Source organism: Penicillium hispanicum, assembly GCF_028827665.1.
Source record: "Penicillium hispanicum strain IBT 35686 chromosome Unknown utg000007l_segment0_segment0, whole genome shotgun sequence".
NCBI lineage: Eukaryota > Fungi > Ascomycota > Eurotiomycetes > Eurotiales > Aspergillaceae > Penicillium > Penicillium hispanicum.
Window position 1 is genome coordinate 1,262,705 of NW_026623199.1, and position 15,371 is coordinate 1,278,075.

The 15,371-nt window shown below is 53.7% G+C and overlaps 7 protein-coding genes across 7 annotated transcripts; 4 read left to right on the plus strand and 3 right to left on the minus strand.

Moving 5' to 3' along the window:
• Positions 1–39: 39 nt before the first annotated feature.
• N7459_008259 (putative spindle pole body associated protein SnaD) lies at positions 40–2,607 on the minus strand (the record flags this gene model as incomplete). Its single annotated transcript, XM_056947427.1, has 1 exon — positions 40–2,607. One exon carries the CDS (start codon positions 2,605–2,607, stop codon positions 40–42), a length of 2,568 nt encoding a protein of 855 aa, XP_056796937.1.
• Positions 2,608–4,373: 1,766 nt separating this feature from the next.
• Positions 4,374–5,345, plus strand: N7459_008260 (putative class III chitinase; the record flags this gene model as incomplete). The annotated part of the gene is made up of 1 exon (XM_056947428.1): positions 4,374–5,345. One exon carries the CDS (start codon positions 4,374–4,376, stop codon positions 5,343–5,345), a length of 972 nt encoding a protein of 323 aa, XP_056796938.1.
• Positions 5,346–6,154: 809 nt separating this feature from the next.
• Positions 6,155–8,277, plus strand: N7459_008261 (alkaline phosphatase family protein; the record flags this gene model as incomplete). The annotated part of the gene is made up of 3 exons (XM_056947429.1): positions 6,155–6,232; positions 6,288–6,417; positions 6,479–8,277. 3 exons carry the CDS (start codon positions 6,155–6,157, stop codon positions 8,275–8,277), a joined length of 2,007 nt encoding a protein of 668 aa, XP_056796939.1.
• A 255-nt stretch (positions 8,278–8,532) lies between these two features.
• N7459_008262 (RNA-binding signal recognition particle subunit SRP54) lies at positions 8,533–10,179 on the minus strand (the record flags this gene model as incomplete). Its single annotated transcript, XM_056947430.1, has 2 exons — positions 8,533–10,050; positions 10,102–10,179. The coding sequence occupies 2 exons, from the start codon at positions 10,177–10,179 to the stop codon at positions 8,533–8,535; spliced, it is 1,596 nt and encodes a 531-aa protein (XP_056796940.1).
• A 619-nt stretch (positions 10,180–10,798) lies between these two features.
• On the plus strand, positions 10,799–11,677 carry N7459_008263 (rRNA-processing protein RRP15; the record flags this gene model as incomplete). Its single annotated transcript, XM_056947431.1, has 1 exon — positions 10,799–11,677. One exon carries the CDS (start codon positions 10,799–10,801, stop codon positions 11,675–11,677), a length of 879 nt encoding a protein of 292 aa, XP_056796941.1.
• A 286-nt stretch (positions 11,678–11,963) lies between these two features.
• N7459_008264 (ferredoxin family 2Fe-2S iron-sulfur cluster binding protein) lies at positions 11,964–12,712 on the minus strand (the record flags this gene model as incomplete). The annotated part of the gene is made up of 3 exons (XM_056947432.1): positions 11,964–12,205; positions 12,273–12,379; positions 12,441–12,712. The coding sequence occupies 3 exons, from the start codon at positions 12,710–12,712 to the stop codon at positions 11,964–11,966; spliced, it is 621 nt and encodes a 206-aa protein (XP_056796942.1).
• Positions 12,713–12,928: 216 nt separating this feature from the next.
• N7459_008265 (mitofusin complex protein UGO1) lies at positions 12,929–14,484 on the plus strand (the record flags this gene model as incomplete). Its single annotated transcript, XM_056947433.1, has 2 exons — positions 12,929–13,282; positions 13,339–14,484. The coding sequence occupies 2 exons, from the start codon at positions 12,929–12,931 to the stop codon at positions 14,482–14,484; spliced, it is 1,500 nt and encodes a 499-aa protein (XP_056796943.1).
• Positions 14,485–15,371: the final 887 nt, after the last annotated feature.

Consider the following 15,371-nt stretch of genomic DNA (forward strand, 5'->3'; position numbering starts at 1 on the left):
CAACGAGTAAAAACCCATCTGCCTGGGTCACAAAAGCGTTTAGACCGCGCCCTTCTCCCCGCTCCTGGGCTTGTGTTTCTGGGCATACTTGTACTTGTACGCCTGGCCTTGTTTCGCATCGACGCGGTCCCCATCACGTCGACGATTCTCCTTGTCAGCAAGAACACCAGGACCACGGCCCATCTCCTTCTCACCCCAAGACATCATCAGTGCCTTGGCCATGCGATCGCGTTCTTTGAGGAGAAGGTCCACCCGGCGCTGCCACTCGCGTTCCCGCTTGTCCACAGACAGAGCAATTCGCTGGTCCACTTCAGCGGCGGTCTCGTCCTTGGCGGCAACGACGGACTCCAGACGCTTGATCTCGGACTTGAAGGTTCTGCGGAGTTGCGTTTCCTGGCTGGATGCTGAGATACGGAGGCTGGTCAGTTCGGTGCGTAGGTCTGCTTCACGCTGTTCGGCGGCCGTGAGAAGATTGCGAATTTTGCGCATCGACTCTGCGTGGGAGGCGCGGAGGGTGGAGATGGCTGTTGAGTGAGCGGTCTGGAGGCTTCTTATTTGTGCTTGATGAGAAGCTTCCGTAGGAGCGGCATCAGTTGGGGCAGGTTCTGAATTGCCAGCGCCGCGCGCTCTAGGAGGCGACGGGGGTGGGCTGGGAGGCTGTCCGAGTTTCTCTTCTTGTAGCTGGGCCACGGTTTCCAGCGATTCCGCGTGCTCCTCCCGGGTGCGAGTCAACTCGTGCTGAGTCTTGTTGAGGGAGGTGGTAAGCTCCTCCACGCGGCTTGTGAGCCTCGAGTTCTCGGCCTCAACGGATTGAATGAGGGTTTGGGACTCAGCGGCTTGTTCTCTGAGCCGGGCTACCTCGGCATCTGCTGCCTTTTGGGACGCAGAGGTCTCCTGCAGTTCCTGCTGAAGTTTATTGATTTCTTGACCAAGGAGCTGCATATCCTGATTTTCAAGGAAGGTGTCCTTCAATGGAGATTCAGGATTGGAGGCACCACCGGGGTGGCCCAGGTCTTTGATCAGATCAAGGATTTCGCTGTATGTACTGCGGCCACCGATGGGTAAATCGGCAGCCACGGCCTTGAGCGCACTTTCTTGGGCTTCCACCTGGGACTGCACACGAGAAAGGTCGGCTTCGAGTGATTGATTCTTCTCTTCAAGGGGTTGGTTCCTCATTTCAAGCGTAGTTAGACGATCCTCAAGAGCTTGATAATCAGCGTTGACGCGGTCAAGTTCCATTTCTAGCCTTTCATTCTCAAGCGCTTGGTCGTCGGTCTCAGCTTTCAGTCTATCAATCTCGGCGTTCTTCTCGTGTAGTTGGGTCTCCTTCGAGCGTGTGATTTCCCTCAACTTCGAAAGAGTCTCTTCCAGGCTTGAGTCACGCTTCTCCAACTGCTCCTGTGTCAGTTTAAGTTGCTGTCGCAGGTGAGCGATTGTCTCCAATCGCTCATTGTCCAACGAGTGCTGCGAGTCCCGGTTCTGGAGTTGCTGCTGCATGTCCCAAATCTGTTGCTGGAGTTTATTCAAATCAGGGCTGTTCGCGGATGACTGTCGCAGCAACTGTTCTCGCTCGTCATTTTGCTTCTTAAGAGCCATATTTTGCTCGCGGAGAATGGCTACGTCTTTTTCTTGCGCTTGAAGCCCATCGATATGCGCATTTCTCCGCTCCAGTTCTCCTTGGAGGTGGCGAATTTGTTCGCCAGCCGAGGCTGCTTCTAGCACACGGTTGTGGTTTCTTTCAAGCTGCTCATCTCGAGATTGGACTTCTTTTTCCAGTCTCTCGATGCGTGCATGCAGGTCGTCTTCCCGTTCTTTTGCCCCATTCTTATCGATATCTGCAGTCAAAGACATCTTCCGGTTCGACGGGGAAGCAATCACTTGACCGTCATCTTCATCATCGTCGTTATCTGCAGGGTCTTCTTCGATATTTTCAAGGTGGGTGGAGTCCTTCGCAAGAGCGCTGGTTCGGTGCAGTACATGCGACGGAGTTGACATATCGACTGGTGGACCAAACTCGCTGTAATCACCTGATTCCGCCTCTTCTTCGACAGCCGGTTGTCTTGATCTTACAGAGTGGTGCTGTGATGCTGAACCTGGCTCTGCACCCTCCTCCGTTGCGCCGAGTTTCCTCGCGCTTGACATGCCCTCGCCGATCAAGTACTTTTCCATGTTTGCTGTGAAATCCTCTGGGCCGCCAACGTCGGATAGTCTTTCTTCCAGGTCATTTTTCCAATCCGGCAGTGGGTCTGCGTCTCGCCCGTCCGAGAACTGGCCACTTGGGAATTGGCTGAAGTCCAAGGTGTACTCAGCAAGCCGAGCATCCAAGTCTGCGCCAGTAGGACTGCTGGGTGTTGATGACCGAGACATATGGTTCACTTCTTTCTCCGGGGGTCGTTCATTGTCGCTCGGGGGCCCTTGGTCGTTCCGCTCGTCCAGTGAAGAGTGTTCTGAGAAGACGGGGCTGTCGGGAGGCAGTGGGGACTCTGGTGTTGGACTTGTAGAGTGTTGGGGAGGCGAGGAAGGCATAAATAGTGGCGTCACAAGAGTCGACTGGCCGATAGTGTCATGAGACGTTGGAAACGGCGACGTGTAGCCGGTGTTGGCCATGGTCGCGGACGCGTATTGGGATGCGCTCTGGTGGGTTGGAGCGCAGCGCGCGCGCGACGGGGAGGAACCAGACGTTAAATCTCGGTGACTGATGGCTCAGTCCAGTCGCAACATTGGGCAGCAGGCTCCGCAGTTGAGGGTAGCAGGATAACAATAGCAATGGCGGGGAGAGAGAGACAGAAGATTCGGACGAAATGCGGGTTTGGGACGCTCCTCGTGGCCTGAGGCAGCCTGTTTACACATTACCTGTTTGGGACTAGTGGGTTCTGGCCATCAACGGTCGACTTTCTACTTTCACTTCTCATTTCCAGCAACTATTTCTCACTTCTGGCTCTACCTCACGCTCCGTGGCAGCTTATGTTTTCCATTCCCCGAAGCCTGGTGGGACTACCGAAGGCCTGTATGGAGCACCCACGTACACAGAGCCCTCTTCCTCCAGACTTCTGGCAACCTCTCGCTCCATGGCGGCTTTTCTAGTGGCTCGGCCACCTTTAGAAGCAATGGCACGCTGCAAGCAGTCAGACAAGATCTTCACGGAAGCCTCTCATCCGCAAACAAGGCATCAGATGCTGACCGCCATACCTGTTTCTCGGGGTCCATCTCATGAAACCCACCAACCCCTCGCGCTTTCCCACCCTTTCTACCACCTTGACGCCCCATTACTGACAGCTCCTGTCGTGGGCGATTTGCAAAATTACCAGCATTAGGATGGCTCCCGGGCGCTGGAGTGGCGATGCCACGATGACTCCATGCCTCAGCATGCTTGCTTCGAAGCGACGCTGTCCAGCGATGCAGGGAACGTAACATTATCAAATCTCAAGCAATGTCCAATTTGACTGCAATGGTAAGGCCGGTGGGTATTACGGGTTGCCACTGCTTTGCGCAGACATTCTTGGGTTATATATCCCCTCTAATTGCAAAAAGTCGCCTTCTGCAGCATGCGCCGTGCATTAGTGGCTGCCATGCTTCGAAATTTGCCCTTGGGGCGCATCCATGGATCTTTCTGTTTCGAAAAAGCCAAACCACGAGTGTGGTTCGTTTCCTGAGATCGAAGTCGCCAGCGTGTGCCTTGGTTGACAGGTATTCATGCGGTTCTGGCAACTGCATGCATTCCCGGAATTGAATCCGAGAGCCAACTTGATGTCATCCTGTGCCACCTTCAGGCTCAGTAACCAACCGTGGTACGAGGGCCAATTACTCATATCATATTCAAGAGGCTTGATTTAGGGGACAAGAAACCTCATGGACAGTGCGATAAATGGAGAATAGGTTTCGCATGTTCTCGCTGACGACGTATCCAGCGCAGTAGGACTGCGCGTAATATGGAGCATCTTTGACAATCTCCTCTTTGGTCACAACGCCCCATGACCCCGAACTCTTGTAGGAAGCTGCTTAGTTCGAAATGAGTCAAATTTCCATCAATCCATGATCATAATCTGATAGGTGAAACGGTATCGAGTTGCTTCGTAGTCCACGTAGCCGATCGCCGCTTAGTCAGGGCGAGGTCTCCCCGCGGTCGATCCGCTTGAACGGCTCCCGTTCAATGCAAGACCCAGTGGTGGACAAATCAGGAGTTGGCTGGCTTTGATTGAGGCTCTTTCTGATTCTCTCACTTGTCTCACCATCTCATCTTATCTGCTCCCAGCCCACGCTGGACTGTCGCGTCTCGTCAGAGCTGTCGTCCACCCTCCAGCAACAACGCACCGGGTTCATCTGGTATATGAAACGCCGCTGAGACCGAAACCCCTCAGCCGGATCTCACCAAGATGCCGCCAATTCCCGGCGGGGCCGTGGAGCGCCGGCGTGTGATCTGCTATCATCAAACTCTCATGCCAGGGGGAGGCGAATATGTGTCTATGCTCCCGCTTCTGGAAAACCACACTGGCATCACCCACATTATCCTTGCAGCCATTCATATCAATGACCAACCAGGAGATATCACTCTCAACGACGATCCACCAGACAACTCCAAGTTCAATTCACTATGGGCCGAAGTGCCTCTGATCAAGCGAGGTGGTGTGAAGGTCATGGGCATGCTCGGCGGCGCCGCACCAGGCTCCTTTCAGCGACTGGACGGCAGCCAGGAGCAATTTGAGAGATTCTACGCCCCGCTTCTGGCCATTCTCCGTCGCTATGAGCTGGACGGGCTGGACCTGGATGTTGAAGAAAGAATGTCTCTGCAAGGTGTCATTCGACTGATCGATCGACTCAAGGCCGACCTGGGCGATCAGTTCATTATCACGCTAGCCCCTGTGGCGGCCGCTCTACTAGGGATCGGGAATCTCTCGGGCTTTGATTATCGTGGGCTCGAACAAGCGCGGGCGTCGAAGATCAGCTGGTATAATGCGCAATTCTACAATGGCTGGGGCCCAGCTGAAGATCCACGGATGTACGCAGCTATCGTTGCGCAGGGATGGTCTCCGCAGCGAGTTGTGTATGGGCTTTTGACTAACCCCGATGACGGTTCCCAGGGGTATGTGTCTACTGAGAAGATCGGGCCTGTCTTAGCCAGTCTGGTTGAGCAGTTCCCAACTTTTGGCGGCGTTATGGGTTGGGAGTATTTCAATGCGCTGCCGGGTGGGCGGGCCAAACCCTGGCAGTGGGCAGCACAGATGACCCTTACCATGGGCATGAAGGATTTGGTGGTGGCAGCTCGCCAGGTATTGACCGCGGGACCGATGGCGAGCAGCTTGAACAGCCTACTGCAGGACATGATGAACCAAAGGCGGCGACCTTGATTATAGAATCCATGGATGGCATCTACTTTTCAATCTTGAACAATTCGAGCGTTCCCCTGTCGATGTTAGATACCTCACTATATACTCGAATCTAGAAAGAAATCCCTCAGACCTGCTCTTGGGCCGAATTACACAAGATATGTTCACTATGAAATCACACTTTGTGTACGGAGACCACTGAGATGTTGTTCAAGAACCATATAAAGTGATATCCATGGATGCGATTAAGATCTGACTGAGCATACTATGTATGAGTTTGAGAACAGGAAGGTGCAGCGGGTTGTGTGTAATTTGTCCTAACGCTGGCCAGATGGTTTCGAAAACGGACATTCCTGAATTAATGAAGAGTGAGTCTAAAGCCGAGCCTAATTGAGGATCTTCATTATTAGGCTAGGTACATAGGTACAATTCTAGTTCTTTGAATTATTGCAACATAGAATTATATATTTTCTCTTCGATCCTGGTCAAGTCCCATGCTTACGTCGAGATGTTGAAGAGGTGACAGAAACTTCCATTAGAGACTTTGCTTCAACACCTGGAACAAGTATTCGACAAAAAGGAGAAAAGAGGAAAAAGGGGGACTTTTGTTGCGCTCACTCCAAAGCAGGCCGCGCCCTATCATCGTTGCCGGCGTGGACCCGTGAGGCTGGGGATAACGTCATTCCAGGCGACAACACCAATCAGCAAGGAAGAAAACAACATGACCGCCCTGCAACTCTCCGACTTTCAAGGGCTTCATCTCTCCATATATCTGAGGTCAATATTCGATGAATGCGCTGGCTGACTCTGCCACTGTGTAAGTCGCAACAATGGCATCCGTTCAACGCATTGCCGCTGCCATCAGCTCTACGACCATCCGGTTGATGGCCTTTGTCTTCCTAAGATGGGTAAGATCCTCTGATGTCAGCTCTCACTTTCCGATTCTAATCCAACCCTGTGCAGATCCCTGGCTATCCGTTTGGACCGATCGTCTTTACCTCGCTGGCGGTGTATTTGTCGTCGCTCTTTTCGCTCGTGCGCGAGACTCCGCTTTCAGATGATCGCGCCAAGGGGACTGAGAAGAGCTCTGCTAGTAAGTCTTTACCGTATGACCCTGGAGGACAAGCTGTTTGACTGACCATGCTTTCCATCAGAGCGTGATCGAGCCTCCGGCTCTGATCAATCCGGCGATTCCGCGCTGAAGATTCTATTGACAGGCCTTCCTTCAAGGCGGTCACCGCTGTGGACATGGATCTCAGCCCTGATCAACATCATTGCGGCATTGCTGACTCTGGACTTCTTGGTTCGAGGCTTGGTGGTCTATCCTAGTATCAATGCCTCGTTCGCTCGCATCGGATATGTGTCGCCGACCACGGCAAACTTGCTCTTCCGCGAGCCGGACTCGGCTCAATTGCCAGTGATCATCTCCTACCAGGAGGCTGCTCCACAGGTCTCTGAACAATGGACCAAAGAAGGCACCGTCTACAAGTTAGACAATAGCACCGACTTTACCACTGCCGTGACACTCAAAAACTTGAAGCCGGCAACGCAATACCGGTACTCATTGTCTAACAACAAGACGGGCACATTTGTCACTGCTCCACGGCCGGGCTCGCCCGCTGCGAACAGGCTGTCTTTTGTGACCTCGAGCTGTCTGAAGCCGAACTTCCCATATAATGTTCTGTCGCATCCATTGAAGGTTCCTGGAATTGAGCAAATGACCGAAGTCCTCGCCAAGTTGCCGACACTTTTCCGACCATCTTTCATGTTGTTCCTCGGGGACTTTATTTATATCGATGTCCCATTCCGATTCGGCTCTTCAATGGACCACTACCGCAGTGAATACCGAAGGGTCTACTCGTCACCCTCATGGGCTTTCAGCTCCACGGACGGTCCAGCCATCGACCTCCCATGGATCCATACTCTAGACGACCATGAGATCGAGAACGACTGGTCTCGAGGCAACAAAACAGCCCCCTACCCAGCTGCCGCCGATCCATTCATCCACTACCATGTGGCCGCAAATCCCCCTGTTCCCGCAAAGCCCTTTGCGCACCCAGACAACGTCACCTATTTCTCCTTCGTCAACGGTCCCGCCTCATTCTTCCTGCTGGACACCCGCACCTACCGCTCCGAGCCAGCACAAGAAGACTCCACGATCCTAGGCCATGCGCAACTCCAGTCACTACTAGCATACCTGGCCAGTCCCGAGCCAGCCGGCGTCCGTTGGAAGATCATCTCCTCCAGCGTCCCCTTCACCAAGAACTGGCACGTCGGCACAACGGATACATGGGGCGGATTCCTCAACGAGCGACGCACCGTCTTCGAAGCCATGTGGCGCGCCGAAAGGGAACTCGGCGTGCGCATCGTCCTTCTCAGCGGCGACCGCCACGAATTCGGCGCCACGCGCTTCCCCGATCCTGCGCTCGAGTTGCCGCCGGATGAGCTCCAGTCCAATACGGCCGGCGTGGGTCTGCACGAGTTCAGCGTCGGCCCCCTCAGCATGTTCTACCTCCCCATCCGAACGTACCACCAAACAGATGACGAGGACGTGGCTGTGAAATATGCCCCGGATGGGAATAGTAAATTCGGCCTGATCGAGATCACGGACGGAGTTGATGAGGCTGATGTGACCGCCCCTGCACCGGTGCCGGTTCGCAGCTCTATACTTACGTACTCGCTTTACGTGGATGGGGAGGTTGTCTGGCAGTATCGTCTGAGTGTCCCGATTGAACGCGTTGCCGGTGGCCGTGCTGTGTCGGCTCCTGAAAAGAACTCGCAACTTCCGCCTGGTCGAGTGCTAGAAGATAGGCTGGTTCACGACGGTTGGGATGCTATCTTCAAGACGGCCATTGGGAGGGCGGAGATGCTGGGTAAATGTGCGGCCAAGAAAGTGACTGGCCTTTATTACGAAGTCTTGGACAGACTGCAGAAAGTGGACAGGCTGGATTAGATGGCTAGAACCCAATGGCTAGACATCAATAGTTATGCTCAACAACAAAAATTTACTTGCAATTTACTTCCATGTAGTAGTGGTCTAGTGGTAGGTGGTAATATAGGCTACATCGATATAAACAATTTGTCGTATTGTTCGAGTTCCATAGAATGTACGAATATCTGAACGCCAAACACCGGCCCAGATGCTAAGTTGACGAACCAACGGTCTGCAGCGAACAAGCAAAGAGACGAGCACGAGTGATTTCTCACATTACCGTCCTCTTCCACGCCCGCCGCCACCTCCGCCCATTCCGCCCATCAACCCGCCCATCTGGCTCATCATACTTTGCAAGTCCATGCCTCCAAGACCCGGCATACCGCCGCCGCCGCCCTGGCCACCTCCCATCATTTGCATCATCTTGGCCATATCACCCATTCCCGGCATACCCGGCATTCCGCCAGCACCGCCCATAGCAGCCATACGTTTCTGCATCGCGGCAAGTTGCTGCTGGTTGTTCCCGCCCTTGAGCATGTTCTGTGCCCGCTGCATCTGCTTCTTCTGCCCACCCACGCGCTTGGCCATGCCGGCCATCATGCGGTGCTGCGAGAGGAGGTCTTCAACTTCACGGACGGTGGTGCCACTACCATGAGCGATGCGGACCATGCGGCTAGGCTGTTCCACGAAGTTCTTGCCGTCGCCGTTCAGCTCAGCGGCCGTCATGCTGTCAAAAATGTAGATCATGCGGCGCAGCTTCAGCGAGCCGTCTTCATCATCCAGACCCTGGGTCAGGTTGGAAAGACCAGGAATCATGCCGGAGAGCTTGGAGAGAGGACCCATCTTCATGATGGAGGTAATATTCTCTCGGAAATCGCGCAGTGTATAGATACCCTCTGCGATGTGTTTGTATGTTTCCTTCGCAGCAGCAGAGTCCTTCGTCACTGCCTGCACGTGTTCGACGAGACCCGCGACATCACCCATGCCCAACAGCTTCTGAACGAATGCGCGGGGCTCGAATCGCTCTAGGTCCATCATATGTTCACCAGTTCCGAGGAAAATAATAGGCGTATTTGTCGCAGCCACGGCTGAAATCGCACCACCGCCGGCGGCATGGCCATCCGTCTTGGTGATGATGATGGCACCGAAGTCGGCAGTGGCCTTGAACGCAGCCGACTGGCCCTCTGCAGCCTGACCGATTGTGCTATCCAAGACCAGAATAGTCTGGTCGGGTGTTACAGCGGTTTGGATCTGGGTCATCTCCGTAAACAGCTCCTCCTCCTGTCGGTGACGACCAGAAGTATCCACAATGATAATATCGAAGCGCTCCTTCTTGAATTTGGCCACGCCCTCCGCGGCCACAACGGCTGGATCCGTCTGCGTCAAGCTACCATAGTAGGGAATCTTGGCCTTGGTGGCATTCTGCTTCAGCTGATCGAAGGCACCAGCACGGAACGTATCCGCGCACACAAGGGCCGTCTTGAATCCGCGCATCTGGTAGTGTCGAGCCAGCTTGGTACAGGTAGTCGTTTTACCCGCACCTTGCAGACCGACAAACATAATCACATTAGGTCGGCCCTTCTTGGGACGGAAGGGCTCTGCATGAGGATCGACCAATGCCACCAGCTCATCAAAAACGGTCTTCTGGATCAGACGCTTCTTGTTGACCGCGGCGGGGAGCGAGGCGAAGTTGACGCTGGACTTGATGGACTTTCGCAGGGACTGGACCAGTCGGACATTGACGTCGGCGGAGAGGAGGGCAGCGCAAATCTCTTTGAGCATGTCATCGAATGCCTGAGCCAGTTAGCATTGGTCTGTCGGCCACGACATGGCCACAGCACGTACCTTCTCGTCAAGGTTATTAGACCTCGTCAGGTCATTGACGGCGGAGTTGATACGCCGCCCTAGATCCTGGAGGACCATTGTGAATAGTTATGTAGACGGACTGCAGATGAGAATATTCACAGCGATCACCAGTGCGATCCCGGGGAAACGAAGAGTGAAGGCGGTGGTGAGAGTGGCGGGCCCAGGGCGGTCAGGACGGTCAGTATGCCAGATGAGCGACTTCTTCATGCAATTGTGTCTGTGCTATTAGATGGAAAGCGATGCAAGATAATTTTACCTGGATGCCTGGCTATCTACAAATGTATTTGAACATCATGTATCTCTCCAAAAAGCCCATTTATATTGTGTGATGCAGAAACAGTATTCCTACTCAACCTCTCTCGCTAAAGCATGTTCGGTCCGTTCATGGTCATAAAGCAAATAAAAACGAACTCGGGGCGAGTAAAGGATCACTAGAGTTCTCCTATTTTTTGCAGCTGCTTTGTACTGCTTAAGAATTTCGTTTCTGTCCTCCATGAAACACCACAACCACACTCTTCTTGTAGAGCAAAAACCAGCGGAGGCGGGCAATGGGGTGTGCCAATCGGAGTGCGGGAGGCCCTCACCGCCCTAAAAAAAAGTTGAACCGCTACAAGACGAAGACTTGGCTTCGCATTCTTGAATACCACCCAACTTTCAAATTCAAATCTCTGCCACCATGGTTGGCTCCTACTCGAAAAAACGCAAGGTCGCTGATGGCATGCATGGCAAAACTGCCCATGCGAAGAAGTTCCGCAAGCAGCGCGAATACCATAGCAGTTCGGAAGACGAGCAGGACGACAATGATACCTTCAATGCCGTCAATCTTGCCGACTCGGACGAAGAAGAGGATGGTGGTGTCTCAGTGGCAAAGCCCTCGAGGGAACAAATGTCCAAGCCTACGCCTGCACCACAACCGAAAACCAGTCCTACCAACGACGACTCCGGTGATGAGAAGAAAGATGACCAAGATAATGAAGACGAGGACGATGAGAACGATGCTTCTGGCTCTGAAGACGAAGATAATTTCTCCGATTCTTCGATGACCAACGTGGATGAAAAGCGCCGGTCCGTACCCAAGCGCAACGACCCCTCCGCCTTCTCGACCTCCATTTCCAAGATTTTGTCAACCAAACTCCCGTCCTCTGCCCGTGCCGACCCCGTCCTGTCGCGCAGCAAGACTGCTGCTCAGGCAAGTAGCGATTTCGCGAACGAGAAGATCGACAAGCAAGCGCGCGCCAAGCTGCGCGCAGAAAAGAAGGAAGAGCTTGACCGTGGCCGTGTTCGTGATGTGATGGGTATCGAGAGAGGCCTTACTGGTGCCGTGGCCGAGGATGAGAAACGGCTTCGCAAAATGGCACAGCGTGGTGTGGTGAAGCTGTTCAACGCTGTACGAGCAGCCCAAGTCCGCGGTGAGCAGGCAGTGAATAGTGAGCGCCAAAAGGGAACCGTTGGTATGGGTGAGCGAGAGAAGGCCGCCAACGAGGTCAGCAAGCAGGGCTTCCTCGAGCTGATCAATGGAAAGAAGGGCAAGCCACTCAACATTGAGGAGGCTTGAGCCCTCACCCGAAAAGCCTAATGATCTAGATCTGGCATATATCAGGCGTTGGGATCTTGTACTTATGTTTATTTGATTGCATGTAACACTTGATACTCCACGGTCTGTTTTACAATTGGTACAGGAGATTGTTCATTCGGTATCTCGCGCATCTGACAGACGCAAAAATAGAATGTAAATAGTACAGGGTCCATATACGGACTATTTGGTATTCTCGTCCACCGCTACAAGTCCCGCTAGAAATCTAGTTGGCGGGAAAGCGCCCTAATCACACGCTGTTGTCGTCTCACTTCTGCTCGAAGTCGCTCGCCTGTAGGTTCCGTGTCATTGTTGGCAAGCGCACCACCAGGCCATCGAGGTCTTTGCTCATCAACACCTGACAACCTAACCGAGATGTCTCGGTCAATCCGAACGCCAAGTCTAGCATGTCGTTCTCGTCATCGGAGGGTTCCTCCATCTTATCAAACATGTCCGGGTCTTCCACAATCACATGGCAGGTCGAGCAAGCACAAGAACCACCGCAGGCACCTATTACAAATATCAAATCAGCCTACTGTGATATGATAAGCCATTCGAATTGGTTGACTCAACATACCTTCCATTTCGAGATCGTTGGCTTGCGCAATATCTAGTAGGTTGTCACCCTCGGCAACTTGCAGGTCCACCTTGGTGCCGTCTTTATCGATAAATGTGATATTGATCCTAGTGCAAGCTTGCATTAGCAGTTGTATCCCATTGTTGGGGTTTGATCTGGGCTACCCACTCCTCGCCCGGCTTGGGCGGCGTGATATGTCCATGACCAACATGCGCCGAGCCGGAGAATGAGCGTTGTGCCCATTTCCAGCTCTGTGATGGTAGCTGGAGACTGTTCCTCGCCCCAGGGTTCCACTGACACGAGTTTGCGACTGTTCCGGTCCTCCATAATGTTGTCGAGTGACTGACGTATCTCCGCGATTGGACAAGGCATATCTCCCCGGCGGCGGCCTTGGGCGTGGCGCGGCGCAATTGCCGGCTCATCTCTCGCCAAAGAGCCATGGTGTAGAGGCCAGTAGAGCAAAAAAGAAGAAAAAGATAATCGGACAACACGAGGGGAAAGATCCGGGGCGTCGGGGGAGGAGGGAGTTGCGCTCGTCCAATGGCCGCGGACGAAAAAAAAGACTGACAAAGCTAAAGGCGGCGTCCGTTCGGACATTGCACGCTGCACTTCTCCGACCTTTGCAATTCCCCGACCACCCCTCCTCGTCATCCACAATGGCGTCTCGTGAAGGGATTAATCCCTTGCGACCTTATTACATCCCCCAGTCCGGGCTTTCGCCTGCCACCAATGCGACGCCCGAGGCTCCGGCGACTTCGTCCGCTCAGGTGTTTGGGAGTTCGGCGCGCGACCTGATTCCGGATCTCGATTATGCAGACTATCTCGACTCCTCGCCGTCGGTTTCGGACTGGGTCCGCGACTCCCTGAACAAGGCTCTGGTGCGCTATAGCCAGGTCCTGACTGCGCAACCCTTTGATGTCGCCAAAACGATCTTGCAGGTGTATGTCGTGCCCGACACGCCAGAGGAACAGCCGGAGCAGCCAGGAGCCGGAAGCAGTTCATACGACTCGGTATGGATTCTCAATATCCTTTCTGTTTGAGTCGAAACTGACGGAGCTCCCCACAGGAGTCAGAATCCTCTGATGATGAGAGCACCTATTTCACCTCCGCAGCCCCCTCGACACCAACACCGACCACGCCACGCTCTCGAAGGGCCCGGCATCGCATCACAGACCGCAGTGGTTATATTCGTGCCGAAGCGGCGCCACTCGCCTCTAAGCATGCCCTGACTATTCGCAACCCGAACTCATTAATGGACGTCCTGTCCCAGCTGTGGTCTAACAGCGGACCAAGCTCCCCTTGGAAATCGTCCAACACCACCTTTATCTATTCGCTGCTTCTCCCGACGCTGAATACCTTTATCCGCAGCCTGCTCTCAGCTATCGTGGGCCTGCCAGAAGAAGATATTGCATCGCCAATGACTGCCGATATTCTGACGGTGCCCTCGCCTTTGGCCACACTCATTCTATCATTCATTTCGTCATCTCTGTCCGCACTAATCCTTTCCCCGATTGATACCGCTCGTACCTTCTTAATGCTCACCCCTGCAACTCACGGCCCTCGCTCTCTCATCCGAGCCATTCGCCAGCTTCCCACACCCAACTGCACCATCCCGCCACACCTCGTCCCCATCACCATCCTCCACTCCAGTTTGCCAAACTTGATTACCACGTCAACCCCACTCTTCCTCAAGTCCTACCTGTCCATCGACCCTCTTCTCAACCCCTCCATGTGGAACCTGTTCAGTTTCCTCACCTCCGGTCTTGAGCTTGCAGTGCGCTTTCCCCTCGAGACCGTCCTTCGTCGCGCCCAGATCGCTACCTACACATCCCTCAGCCTGCGCCAGAAATCCTCCGGCGGCAGTATGCGCGCCGCGTCAATCGACGCTTCTGACGTGGAGACCATCGTCCCGACCCCGCGGACCTACCGCGGTATCGTGGGCACTATGTGGCATATTGTCCACGAGGAAGGCGTGAGCCCCATTTCCTCCGACTCCGAGCGTGCCCGACAAGTCGTCGGCAAGTCAGCCTCCCAGCGCCAGAAGCGCCAGCAGGGCCAAGGCATCCAGGGCCTGTACCGCGGCTGGCGGATAGGTATGTGGGGTATCGCGGGTATCTGGGGTTCCAGCTTCCTGGGTGGCGTCGGAGGCGCCGGCGAGGAGGAAGTGACCGTGCGAGACGGCTATGGCCGGTCCAGCGGCGGTCGATTCTAAACGGGATACTCTACTTCACCCCGAGTGCTTGCCGCATCTTGAAGTGGAGTGCCCTTATGGTTTGGATATTCGGTGTCCCGTTCTCCTGGTTTCTTTCCCACTCTCTGCCATCTTACCACCTACGGACTGGGATTTGGTTCCCTAGATCACCCAGGCTGTGCCCTCGGGATAGCCGGAACGTTGGACCTCATCACGCTACTTATGTCTGTCTTTACTTCTTATCTCGACTCTCCCCTCCGCCCTCCGCTCACACCGTATACCCCAGGGAATGGATCCAGGGGCAGGCGAATGGCGTCTTTTGTTCTTTTCCACGCCCTGTATAAAACTGTCACTTCCTTACATAGCAATCTCCATAATGCTCATAACCATCCACCTTTATCTTAATACTCATCTGAATGTACAGAAGGATCGTATCTGTTAGTCGTCCGCCACTGCCAATTTCATGTCAGTCGAGCTCGTGTGTACGTACCACGAGACTAGACACGCCATTAAGACAACGAACGGACGCAAATACATTCCTCCCAAGACACACAAATCACAGATCATCAAGAGTCATGTATAAGAAAGAGATCATTTCATTCATCAGAAGCACGGTGTACACATCACGCGAAATTGGCAAAGAAAAACGCCAGTCAAATCCAAACCCGTCTAGTTCAGAAGGACAAGGAGCCAACGATAACAGTAAACTACCACATAAACCTACCACAGACATGGACCAGGTTCATATCGGCCAAGAGGCGTTACTAGTCTACGACAGTAGAGGCTAGAAAACGCTTGGGAATGGTAAGAAGAAAAATGCGAAATGCGAGCTTTTTGGGGGGGAGAAGATTGTCAAGAGTTGCAGTGTTGCACTGCAGATGGCAAGTGGGCACGGTGATGGTAAAAAA